Here is a 14412-nt window from a genome sequence, read left to right on the forward strand (position 1 = left end):
TTAGTTCTTTAGCTATAATAAATTTATCATCAACTAATTTTCCATAAATTAAAAGACTTTTTGGCAGAGTGTTTTTTTTTCTAATTATTTTTTTCCAATTAAATCCTTAATGACATTCCATAGTTTTTCCGTTGGTTTTTTTTAATAACTGAGCATAATAGAGCTTTTTTGAGTATCTTTTTGTTATTTCGATTATATTTTAATAGCTTTTAAAATGCTTTGAGGTGTTTTCATTGATCTGTCGCCGAAATATTGTGGATTTTTTGACAATTTTGTTATTTAAAATGTTATTGGTAGCTAAGAATGAAGGAAAATGTTCCGATATATCAGTCTGTCAGGGTTGTAAAATAAACCAGTCTGTCAGGGGTACCTGTGTAAAGAGGACTATTATAAAAACTGTTAGTTATGACGTCATCAAGTAGAGTAGAAAACTTTCTTTTAACTCTTGTTGATTGGTTTATTGTTTGAATAAAGTTATTTTCTAAAAGAGTATTTATAAAATTCTTAGCATTATTATTAGAAGCATAGTTGATTAGGATTATGTTAAAATCACCGACCAAATAAATATGTTTTCTGGAATTTTTAATTTTGTTTAGAAATGTTTTAAGACTAAACTTTAAACTTTTTCATATCAGCTGATGGTGGTCTCTAAATACTATTTATAATTATGTTTTTTTCAGTTTTATTTACTAATTTAATACATAATGGTTCTCAACCTGTTTCAACAACACAGTGGTCGTTACGTAAAATATAATTAAGTGAATTGTGGATAAAAAACACCTGCATTAAATTCACATAATTGATGAGCTGATATGTAATTAGCTAGTTCAAATTCATAATTTGTTTCACCACTTTTAAACCAAGTTTCTGTCAGACATACAACTTTTAAAATCTTGTTTAAGTTCATTTAATAATATTTTTAAACTTCCAATGTTTTTATTTAAACTTCGAATATTTAAAATTGAATAAGTGTTTTTATTTTGTTTAAGATGATGCGAACATTCAGAAACGGAGAAATATTTAGGGGTCGTCCATAAAGTACGTACGATCATAATGGGAAGGGGAAGGGGGAGGTCTTTGAAAAGCGTACGAAAGCGTATGAGGAAGGGGGGGGGGGTTCATTTTAAAAGTACGTACTTTGATTTCTAATTTATCACAATTAAACAGCTAATCAATAAAAAGTTAAAATTCTAACTAAAGATCCAATAAGTATATATCCAATAAGTAGATTCTATACTCTATAAGTATCTATAAGTTTGCCAACATAAAAAGATGTATGATATAGGGAGTAGAGAGTTATATATATATACAGTTTCTTACTATGCACACACTTGCATGAGTGCCCGCAGGAAGATACAAATTTTCTGGTCCCCCAAAGTTAGGGTGGAGGGAGTGTAAATTTTGAATTGTCACAAATTTTGTAAGTTATAATATTTTTCTAAGAAATTTAAAATCTGTCGACAAATTTAAATTTAGTTTTAGATAGTAAAGTTAAAAATTTTACTACATTACACAGTGTGTAGTTAACACAGTGTGGTCAAATTAATGTAGTTACATTACGCAGTGTGGTCAAAGTGTGGCAAAACCATACAAAAAAAATTTCAAATTTTTAAATTTAAAAAAATGGCAAGAATCGTATAACATATTATTAAGCCAGAAATAATACTTTATCGGAAAATATATTTACGATAAAATATCATATTTGTTATTTAAATATCACCTTAAAAACTTTTCATCAAAAAAAAAAAAAAAAAAGTTCAAAAAATTATCTTTTTTTACATTTTTTTAAAACTTTCATTTTTTATTTTAAGGAACTTTAAGTTTATTTCTTTATCATATTAATAACTTATATATTATTATGTTAATATTTAAATAAATTACAAAAATTGTTTTATTTGCACTTTATATAAATATTTTTAACAAAGAAAACATCGTTCATTTTGAGTGAAAAAGTAAAAAAAACTTTCAAACATACCATTTAAAACCAACAGGTCAACCTGTATAAACCACTTAAAGTTGTACATCATAAAACACCACTACTGTACTGATCTCGTGGTTCAAAAACCAGCTGTTTATAGCTGCCTAAACAAATAAACTTTTAAATTCAATTAACTACGTCCACGTATCTCGTTATTGCGATTTTATCGATAATAATAAATTTAAGAGAAATTAAAACAAAAAAACTGCGGTTTGAATTCATAATAATTTTTTTTATAGACTTAAGTTTTAAAAAAAATATTTTTTTATTTTTTTTAATTCTAGTTATCGCATATTATTCGCTCAATAAACATTTAGATCGCATTGAAACCATTATTTGTCATTTTTTTATGCTATCGATTTAAAGAAATAAAATGCGAAATTATGAACTTGTACTTTGAACAAGTTCATAGTTTCATATTTTACTTGTATCTATTGGTAATGTCTCAAACTTGTACAAAGTACAAGTTTGAGACATTACCAATATTATTGAGATATTACCAATATTATTTATTTGTAACTTATTTCAAAATTTCGAAAACAATAAAACTATTTGATATTTGATAAAAAAAACTAATTCGATACGTATTCGATAAAGTTCGCGACAACAACCAATAAGAAATAAAAGGGAAGGCAGTGAATTTACTTAGTTACGCCTCATGAAAAACCTTAAAAACCTTTTTACTAGCTTATTACAATATATTAATTTAATTTACTTTAATGCAAAACAACTAAAAGTTGTTAAATTGATAGACGGTCATATGAAAATAGATAGAAGATGTCTTATGAATTATATAATGGAAAATAATTTGCTGCAAAATGATGAAATACATGCGAAAGTTTTAGATTTTGTTTCTGAAAGCAATTTTGAAGAATCTAGTAATGGTTTGTCACTTTTTACGAAATTCATTTATTAAGCCATAAAAAAGTAGAAAAATAAAATAGAACGAGTGCAGTTTTTAAAAAACGAAACAAAATTTGGTTAGACGAAATTATATTTGACTATAAAAAACAAAAACTTGAAACGAAGATCAGTGGTATGCTTACTTTAACTTTAAATAAAATTTATTATAGTTTATACAATTTATTTCTTTCGTTATTATGATAGTTAAGTTATTGTTAAGTTATTGTTATAGTTTAAGGTGGACGCCCTTCAGATATGTTTGAAGATGCGTCTGTGCGAACAAAAGATCTCATAGTTTCCGAGCTTTTTGATAAATACAATTCGAATGAGCCTTTATATGCTGCAAGTAAAGCTGCTTTTATTTGCGCAGGTAAAATTTTGAAAAAAGGTAAAAAGTTAATAGAAGTAAAAGTTGTTTAAGAAATATGCAACATAGAATTATCGACAACATCACTTACGTCAGAACAGTCCTTAGCGTTATTCTTAGATGCAAATTTATCCAAAGAAACTCATTAGCATTTAAGAAAAAAATGCTCTTCAATTTAACACTCTATACCCATCATATCATGTAATAAAAAAGGCTAATAATAAATGTTACCGTGAAAACATTCAGGTCAGTGACTACTCTGCAGAGCTACCAATACAAGATCTTCTTTTTCATACTGCATCAAGATTATGTTCAGCATATTGTGTTGTGTTAAACTCGCCTGTGCTTAAAGATTGTACTAGAATAATTGGATTATACAAAGCTTGTTTTATTGGTGCAACAGGGCAATCTGTTTACAAACAACAGTCAGATGATACGAGTGACCTTAATACTGACTTATCGCTTTTCATAATTTGCTTTGATCCTCTAGAATTATATTCTTTTTAAAGATGAAAAAAAAACAGGTTGCTTGGAGAAATCCGAAATCATCGTCAACTAGTTACTGTAGGCCTTTCAGATTTAAATATAAAGAAGAATCAAAAGAATTAGTTCTTGCAGAATATGAGTCAATAATGGCTTCTATTAAAAATAAAACATTATCCAATGTATGTGTGTTATCGGAGGACGGTACAATGAAATGAGTTTAGTATAACATATTGTAAATATAACAATGATAGTTGAAAAAATTCAATCTATTTTTTCCACAGCTACCAACTCTAACCAATGTTGTTGAGTGTGTGGGGCATCTCCAACCCAAATAAACAATCTATTTTTTATAATTAAAAAAAAAAACATTTTAAAAGGCAACATAAGGTTTTTAGAATGTATGTTCCATATCTCTTACAGGATGCCAATAATAAACTGGAGGCTAGGACTGAAGAATAAAAAAGTAAAGATAAACTGAGAAATATTCAAACTCAAGCTGATTTTCGAAAAAGGATGGGTCTTGTCATAGACCAACAAAGAGTTGGTGGGGCAGGTACATCAAACAATGGTAACTCAGCTAGGCGATTTTTTCAGCAATACGATGTCTCAGCGAATATAATGAACATAGATGCAAATCTTATGAAAGGGATTCATATTATTCATACCACAATGTTATGTGATTATGACATTAGCTCATCAAAATTCAAAACATTCTTTGGGGAAACTGCTTCGCTATATGTACACTTGATATACTATGACTCAAACATTTCATAACATTTTGATTCATGGCAATGAATTCATTGAATTACTTACTCTTCCATTAAGTATATTTTCTAAAGAGGCTCAAGAAACTACCAATAAGAACTTTAAGATCTTACGTGAAAATTTGACAAGAAAATGCGTTCGGAAAAAAAAAAATTTAAACCATTTTCACCGTCTTTAATGTGCGTCTGATTCTTTAGCTTGCATATTTAGAAAAAAAATAACAAAAAAAGTCTACCATTTGGTGTCATTGAATTATTGCGTGAGCCAACAACAAAATAACCTACTTAAAGTATAAATTTAAATAATATTCTTAAGGTTAATTTCTTGGGCGATTTAACGAAATTTGTTAAAAATGGAAAAAGTTGAAGTTTTTTAATAATTTGCGTAATTATATAATAAAATTTAAAGTTTTTTTAAAACAAATGTTATTTTTTCCGCAGATTTTATTTTTCAATGTATTAAACTGTTACTAATAAAAAAAGTTAATAAAATTTTTGTTTTAGGGGTTTTGTGCATTAGTGCCCACACGTATGGGCAGAAGGAGGGGGTGGGCAAGTGTTTTAGGGTCTTTTTTTTCCAGGCCTCTACCATCCCATTCATTGCAAGGCCTCCTCATTTGGAATAGGTATAAACATACTTAAGTTTGGAGTTTGCACAATGTGTGAAAGTGTCCTATCTGGAACCTCAAAAAATCCAGCGGGTGCCCATGCACACCTGCCACCTCTTATATAATGGCCCTGAGTAAGACGTATTTCAGGCAACGTATTTTTGAGTCAACAAAAAACAGGTTATAGCAGTGCTGTGGCTAATGGTTTAGATCACCCTTTCCCCCACACACAAAAAAAAAAAACTTGTTATCTGGCTCTCAAAATGTTACAATTTTTACCGCAAGGTTTTGATAAAATAAAATGCTCCTTAAATTAGCAAAAGGGCACAAAATGTACTGCTTCTCTTCTTCCCTCTCCCCAATAATGGGATATGGGTAGCCTACCCTTGGTATTGGTTTTAGGCTATGTTTTTAATATTATTGATTACGACTCGTTTTTTACGGACTTTCCTCTTAAGTATATTTTATTTTTATTTGATTAGTCATTACAGCAAAAGAAAGTAGAATATGGCGTCAAACTGGGCATCGAACTCCGGTCCCGCTATTTAGAGTTATAACATTATACTCTTGTCCAAGGACACACATCAATATGGAATTAATTTTATTAGAATTAATACTTGTTTATATACTTAAAGACATTTTTTAAATTAGGACCCTGTCTCGCAAACAAAGAGCTTTGGGATCGTATAAAGTATCTTTATACAAGTAGGTACCTCCTCCATCTTTTTTTTCTTCAACGAACTTCTTTGTTGAAAAAATTATGGTGGTTAGGGTGGGGGGTATTTGAAATACGTACGTAATTTTAAAGGAGGCTGGGTACTTAAAAGTACGCATGGCAACAGGGAGAGAGGGGTAGTCAAATTTCAAAATTTTTGGCGTACATACTTAATGGACGACCTTTTACTTAATATGTAACAATTAAAACTTCTAACATTATTTTGATTAAAATAATTTGTCTCGATGTCATTATGACCGATAATGTCATTTTCATTTGAAAATTTAATTATGAAGTTTTCCTTCATTTTAAAAACAGTTTAATTTAAATTTAGTAATTGTAAAAAAAAAATTCCGCTAATTGATGACAAATATGATGAATTTTTGTTTTTCTTTGCAACCCAAACGCCAATTATCAGTTTATTATAAAAAATGTATGCAAACTTAACAGCCGCTCGTTTGATTTTCTTTTACTCCCTCAAACTTTTCCTGATTTGCGTTGTTTCAAAACAGAAATCCTCGTTTATATAAATATTTTTCTCTTTTGATTTGATTGCTTGACTTGCTTAAATTACCATTTTATCTTTAAAATCTAAAAGTTTTATCACTATTGTTCTCGGTTTATTTGATTCTTTCTTTCCAGTTCTATGGGCCCGTTCAATTTGGACATTTTTAAGAGATAACAGTTCTTCAAAAAAGTTTTTTTACCTTAAGTTTGCTTTTCTTCCAGCTTTTACATTCATTTTCATTAATCCAATCTACTCTTAAATTATTGCGTCGCGATTGATTTTCCATCTCCATTAACTTTTTTGGTATGCGTGTAATTTCTGATTTATCTTCCTTACTGAAAATATTTGCTTTTTAAACTTTTGCATCGATTAGTTCTTCATGAAAATTTAGGCTTTATTTCAAATCTTCTATGTCTTTTTTGACTTTTTCCAATGTGTCACTAAATATTTTTAAGTTCCCACTATTATTATCGATAAAAACTTTTTCCTGTTGATTTAACATCAATCTAAAATTTTTTTATAGCCCTTTTATAGTTTTGCTATTTCTGATAATGAAACAGCCATAAAAAATGAATTATTTTTTCAATTAATTGAGTTAGCATGCGGTAATTGGATTTGCCAGAGACAAAGAGAAGTTAACACGTTAGATAGAATGTTTACCTAACGCCAGTTTTAAAACGTCGAGCAGCGCTTTATTATATGATCTGATTGGCATCAATACTTCAAAAAAGTTAAACTAAAATAAAATTTTACACAATTTTCCTCTAAGGTAGACTTTTAGTTTATTCTAAAAATGTTAGGAACTTTCTTTTTCTTTTTTAATTTGAAAATTTCTACTAGGAAGTTTTATTTTCTGTGACAAGGTGTATGTTACAAAAATGTTATTGTATTAAGAAGTGACTGGTTTTGGAAAACTAATGATATGAATTCTGTTTCGAAAAGTGTTTTAGATGTTATGATAATTTGTAAGACAAGTTATAAGTTTGATGGTTTTAAATTTCTAGCTAATTAAAACTCTATTAAGAGAAAACTTTTGTTACAAATTTTTTATGTGAGGAAAATTTGTTACAGAACTACTTGAAACAGAATTTAGAAATTTAAGAAAAGTATCTTTAGACATATTTTTTAAATGTTCTTTGAAACCAAAGAAGTCTCTTGTTTACATAAACATGTATTTTGAAGTTATGATTTGCTGAACAAATATGACTCTTTGATCAGTATAATGTTTTATTTTTTTAAACTTTGGTCAATATCCAAAATCATTGTAAATAGGTGGATTAAAACGTCCTTTTGACAATACTCTTCAATTTGATTAGAGATAAAGTTTTTTTGTCTTCCATATTCAATACTTTTATGCTTTACTTCCATATTCAATACTTTTATGCATTCCATATTTTTATATTCCATACTTCCATATTCAAACTTTTATGCCCTACTTAATTGAAATTGAGTGTTATTATCACATCATACTTTTTATATTAGTTTATAAAAAGCCACTGAAAACTTTCTACACCAAAATCAAACTAAGAACTATGTTGTATTAAGCAAAGAACGACGATATTAAGTTAATCTTGTTAGGTTGACATTAATTCATTGACAGCTTTGTTTTTGTTATTTGCTGAGATTTATTAATTTTAATATATCTGATGTTTGCTGTTTTGGGAATTTAAAAGCAATTCTTATTTATTTAAAACAATATATTTTTTATTGAAAAAGTTTACTTTAGTTCTACTTTTTATTTAACTTGAAATCTTTTTTTTTTTTTTTCATTTTTGACAAAAAGTTTATTGTAATGAAGTAATGTAGTTTATTATTAAAAATATGAAAATTTTTATAAAATGTTTTTGTAAATTTATATAAATCGTTACAGTATTTATTTTAATTTTCGCATATTTTATAAAGTAAGCCATTAAATAAAGCATTATTCGTTTTATAACAAATTTTAATTAATTAAAAAAAATGAATTATAACCAAATTTAGAATAAATTTGTCTTTTTTTATTTTTAAATATCCACCTACCTCTACCTTTTTGCGCACCAAAACATTTAAACAACCACAAATATTTTGGTTGATTTAATTATAAAGATAAATTTATATTATTTAACCTAATATTTGGTTTTATATTTGTCCTATTCATATAGGCTTGAAATGGAAAAAAAAATTCATTTACATTGCTTTAATTTTAGAGCACTGTTTTGTAAAATAAAACAAAAATTTGAAAAATATTATATGCTTTGAATAATATTACCTCCACAGTATATCCAATATTCCATTGTTTTTCATATACAATAGCAATCCAATCATTCACTTTCCATACAAGACAAATTTCTTTTTCAAGGTAGGTGATGTCTTTCTTATATTGATTACTATTTTTATTGTCCCCTGTCTGGTTACAGTCATAGTTTTTGACATGAAATTCTATGTTATTGTTAATCTGACTATTTTCATCATTTTCTGCTGTCGGTTTCACCAGCATACCTTTTCTCTTCAGGTTACTAAATCTACAACAATATGTAAAACCAAATACTTTTGCCTAAAAGCGTTGGCTTTAACCAACAAATCCATAAAATTAGATTGTTCTGCTTGAATGTTACAATGTTCAAGTTTTACGTTTAGGGTTACATTACACGATTGAATATCTTTTTTTCTATTTCTAACACCATTAATTTCTTCAGTAATAAGCTATTTTTATGAGGTTTTATTTTTTCTTCTTTCTAAGTAAAAACATTTTCTTTTTTACTTTTATCCAAACATTAATACAGTGGAAATACTAAATAACTTGTAAAAAAATATAATAAGGCTAAAACTTGGTACAGAGATCCAAAATAATGTCAAGAATTATTAAAACGCCCTGTAAAATTAATAAATTATTTAATTTATATTATTTAGTCTAATATTTTGTAATAGGAACACCAAGAACTAAATTATAAGAAGTATATATATATATATATATATATATATATATATATATATATATATATATATATATATATATATATATATATATATATATATATATATATATATATATATATATATATATATATATATATATACTTCTTATAATACTAACACTTTTATAGAAACAATTATTTGGAACATTGAAAATTAAACAGAAATAATTATTTTATCCATAGAATATTACAATATACACAAAAATACCTATGCAGTTGTAAAATTAGATTTAAGAAAATAAATTACAAGCAGAAAAAATAATTAACTAACAAAAATAAAAAAAGTGAGATCGCAACTTTTTTTAAATCAAGCAGTTTTCTAACCATGTTTATGACTTTTTTCATTTTTAAAATGTTTAATTTATACTTTAATATGACTGCAATATTTGAATATATTTTTAATAATTCATAAATATCGATAAGTTTTTAGATATGTTGTTATTTGCTTTGTTTTATCAAAAAACAATTTAATTCATAAAAAAAAAAAAAAAAAAAAAAATTTTGTTAAAAATTGATATTTTTTTTTTTTTTAATAGCAATTTTTATAAAAGCTGATTGTAAAACAGAAATTTAAGCTCAAAAACAAAAATTAAGTTAAGCTAATATTAGCATTCTCAAAAAAAACAATGATTAATTTATGTTTTACTGAAAATCGTGTTTTTTAAATCCGTAATATTATTTTCTTTTATATAATATTTTTCGACATTTATAAAATTGTTTTAGTATTCTAATAAAGTTTATGGTAAAACCTTATTTTAAATAGCTAATTTGATTTTATAGCTTTTTTAAAATTTCGTTTTAAAATTTTCTAAAATATGAAAGATAATAAAATAAATTTTAATATAAGATTTTCTTAAATATAGCAAAAGTCGTTGCATTTTCAAAAGCTTTACTTAAAACATTTAAATAAACTTGATTTATTTAAACTTAGATCAAGGAATACAAATTTGATTGAGATATCATAATTAATTTTCAAATAAGTAAACGAACGTTTGCTCTTAGATGTTCAACGTGAAAAATTACTTAGTGAAGTTCATCGCTATTTTTTACATGATACAAAAAAGTCGACGTTAGTATTATATGGAATGTCGGGTGTTGGCAAAACACAAATCGCCAGAAGATATCGTGAAATATACCATACCTTTTACAAAAACATTGTTTGGATAGACGCTGCATTCGGAAAGTTACAAACTTCGGTTAAAAATCACTGTCAAATAATAAATCTTATCATTCATGATTCGAAAGGGGATTACTTTAATATTGAGGTTATTGTTGAAAAATTGCACAACTATTATAAAAATGGAAAAACTTTGTATATTTTTGACAATGTCGACGATGAAAGTGTTAAAAGTTTAGAGATGTACATTTCAACGAAACCGAATTCATTTACATTAATTACCTCTCAATGGAGAACGTGGTCAAACAAAGTAAATAAAGTGTTTATTGATGTTTTTTCTATTGAAGATGCATTTGCTTACGTAAAAAATAATATTAAAGAATACACGGATAAAAACATAAAAAACTTAATCAAAGAACTTGGTTATCATCCGTTTGCAATTACACAGGCAATAAAATATATAAATATACATAAAATTTCGATAGAAAAGTATATAGATCGATATAGAAGCAATCCCTTAGAAATATTAAACACTGATATCTTTCCATCCGAAAAAGAATCAAAGTCTGCAATAAAAGCAATCAATTTAGTTTTAATAAAATTAGAAAAAACTAAAGTTATTCCATTTAAAATACTAAACTGTTTATCTCATTGCGACGGACAAAATATCAATAAAAAGTTTATAATCCAAATCTTAAATCAAATGAAAATAGGCGGAGAACATTTAGTTGATGAAACAATTGGATTACTAATTAGTTATTCTTTACTAAATTGTTATAATAATGAAAAATATTCAATGCACGAACTGACGCAGTTGTCGTGTAGATGTTTTCAAAATAGAAATTCAAGTACAAATACCTACCTTGAATTAATCGAAAATTGTTTTAAATTTAAGTTAAACAAAATAAAAGATCACGTGGATTACGGAAATCATTTTGTTTTTCATTTTCTTCATATGTTTCGTATTAATAAAAAGTTTATGTCAGAAACCTTCCATCATATGACAACTTCTATTAAAAAATTGTTAGTATGTAAAGGTTTATTTGATGAAGCAATCGAAATATTAAAAGCAATTCAAAACTTTAACGTAGAAACTTATGGAGAAAAAAATAAACTTACGACTAATACAGAATATAATATCGCAGACTGTTTTTATGAAATGGGAGAATATAACAAAGCTTTAGAAATTTTTAATTTTGTTGTTAAGATACAAACTGAAAGTTTAGGTATTAATCATTCATCAACAATGGAAACAAAATATAATATAGCTAGATGTTTATGTAATATAGGAAATTTCATCGAAGCGTCAAAACTTTTTAAACTTCTTGATAAATCACAAACGGAAGTTTTAGGTAATAATCATCCAGATACAATGAAAACAAAAAATAGTATAGCAAACTGTTTGATTAAAATGGGAAAATATAACGATGCTTTAGAAGTTAATTATTCTGTTGAGAAAATACGAACTGAAATTTTAGGTATCAACCACCCAGATACAATGATAACAAAACATAATATTGCAATCTGTTTGAATGCTCTGGGAAAATATAACGAAGCTTTAGAAATTTATTATTCTGTTGAGAAAATAGAAACTGAAATTTTAGGTAATAACCATCCAGGTACAACGAAAACAAAAATTAGTATCGCAAACTGTTTGAACGATATGGGAAAATATAACAAAGCTTTAGAAATTTATTATTCGGTTGAGAAAATACGAACTGAAATTTTAGGTATCAACCATCCAGATACAATGATAACAAAACATAATATCGCAAACTGTTTGAAAGCTATGAGAAAATATAACGAAGCTTTAGAAATTTATTATTTTGTTGAGAAAATACGAACTGAAATTTTAGGTATCAACCATCCAGATACAATGAGAACAAAGTATAATATAGCAGTTTGTTTGTACAATATGGGAAAATATAACGAAGCTTTAGAAATTTTTTATTCAGTTGAGAAAATACAAACTGAAATTTTAGGTATCAACCATCCAGATACAATAAGTACAAAAGATAATATCGCACTCTGTTTGGACAATATGGGAAAATATAACGAAGCTTTAGAAATTTATTATTCTGTTGAGGAAATACAAACTGAAATTTTAGGTATAAACCATCCAGATACAATGAGAACAAAACATAATATTGCAATCTGTCTGGACGATATGGGAAAATATAACGAAGCTTTAGAAATTTATTATTCTGTTGAGAAAATACAAATTGAAATTTTAGGTATCGACCATCCGGATACAATGAGAACAAAAAAAAATATTGCAATCTGTTTGAACAAATTAGATAAGAGGCTAACAAAATTATTTAAATTAATAAAAGTTTGTATTTTAGTTTTGTTACTTATTTTTAATTTAAGTTTTACTTTTCTGTTGTTACAACATATAAAGACTAAATTTATTAAATAAAAGTAAAAGAGAGCCGTATATAATTTATTTCATTATGTTGATTAAATTCTTGTTTTTTATTAGAATTTTAATTGCGGATATTTAAGTATGAAGGAATTACTAAGTTATCTTATATTAAATAAACATAAAATCTTTAAATTCAATTGTATGTATTATTGATTAAAAAAAAAGGTTAAAAATGGTTTATAGTTTTACATATATGTTATAATTTAGTTAGTTATAACTAGTATATCTAAAAGCAAAAGATTAAGTGTTTTACTAGGCGTTGTATATGTATATATATATATATATGAATATTCATAAATATATATATATATATATATATATATATATATATATATAAATAAATATATATAAATATATATATATATATATTTATTTATTTATATATATATATATATATATATATAAATACCGGATAGTTAATTACTGTAATGAGATATGATATATATATATATATATATATATATATATATATATATATATTTATTTATATATATATATATATATATATATATATATATATATATATATATATATATATATATATATATATATATATATATATATATATATATATATATATATATAAATACCGGATAGTTAATTACTGTAATGAGATATGATATATATATATAATATATATATATATATATATATATATATATATATATATATATATATAAATATCTCATATCTCATTACAGTAATTAACTATCTGGTAGTGATGACGATATAAATCGTTTATTCTTGTTCATGAATTTTTTGAAAAACTTTTCAAAAATGTTTAATTAATGTATTTAGTTATATTATTGAAATTATACAATTCAGAATTACTGATCCTTATTGACTTATTTAATAAAGCATTAATCAAAATCAAACATATTTTTATTTTGCTTAAGATTGTTTTGTTTTTATTGTAGTGCTAAATGAGTAAAAAAAATAGTCTCTAAATTAAATTATGCGTGTAAAAAAATTTTTAAAAAATTGAAATAAGTTTCGTTTTTCTCTCTACCTTTTAAATGGTTTAATATAAACTACGGCAAGTCCTAATATTTAAAATTATTACGATTGAACTTAAAACTTAACCCTGAGTTTTTAGAGCTTAATTGCAAAAAATATAAATTGATGAGATTCGGCAATCAAAATTTTTTTGAGGAATTAATAAAACATACTTAATGAAAATTAATGGAGTTATTTATGAGCGCTCAAACAGTGTATTAGAGAAAGATCTAGGTATTTTTGTACAACCGGATATGGGCTGAACACATTAAACACAAGTATGTGTTACCAGAGTATCAAAACTACTAAGTTTACTAAAAAATGCATTTGAATGTAAAGGAGTTCTCAAACTTAAAATTTTTGTGCTTGAAAGATTTTAAAAAAGGACCACAAAAATATTATACTCAAATCGACTGCTTAGAGACGAAAAGCGACTAGTTAAAATGGGTCTAACGACTTAAAATCTAAGAAGAGAATGAGGAGACTTAATTCATTTATACAAGATATTGAACCATTAAAAGTTAGTCAAACCAGTCTTTAATTCAAGTATTGAATTAGATGGCCCATGTTCTAAAACTAAAATATTTATAT

At 25.6% G+C, this 14412-nt stretch overlaps 1 protein-coding gene across 3 annotated transcripts in view; it reads left to right on the plus strand.

Moving 5' to 3' along the window:
- The window catches only part of LOC136082474 (uncharacterized), a 31042-nt gene extending 18029 nt beyond the window's left edge, over positions 1–13013 (plus strand). For all 3 annotated transcript variants that reach the window (XM_065801856.1, XM_065801857.1, XM_065801858.1), the window contains one exon: positions 10286–13013. In XM_065801856.1, coding sequence (XP_065657928.1) covers positions 10286–12819 — 2534 coding nt within the window. In that variant the 3' untranslated portion in view covers positions 12820–13013. The remainder of the gene's footprint in view (positions 1–10285) is intronic.
- The last annotated feature ends 1399 nt before the right edge of the window (positions 13014–14412 follow it).

Source organism: Hydra vulgaris, chromosome 07, assembly GCF_038396675.1.
Source record: "Hydra vulgaris chromosome 07, alternate assembly HydraT2T_AEP".
In the NCBI taxonomy this organism is placed as follows: domain Eukaryota; kingdom Metazoa; phylum Cnidaria; class Hydrozoa; order Anthoathecata; family Hydridae; genus Hydra; species Hydra vulgaris.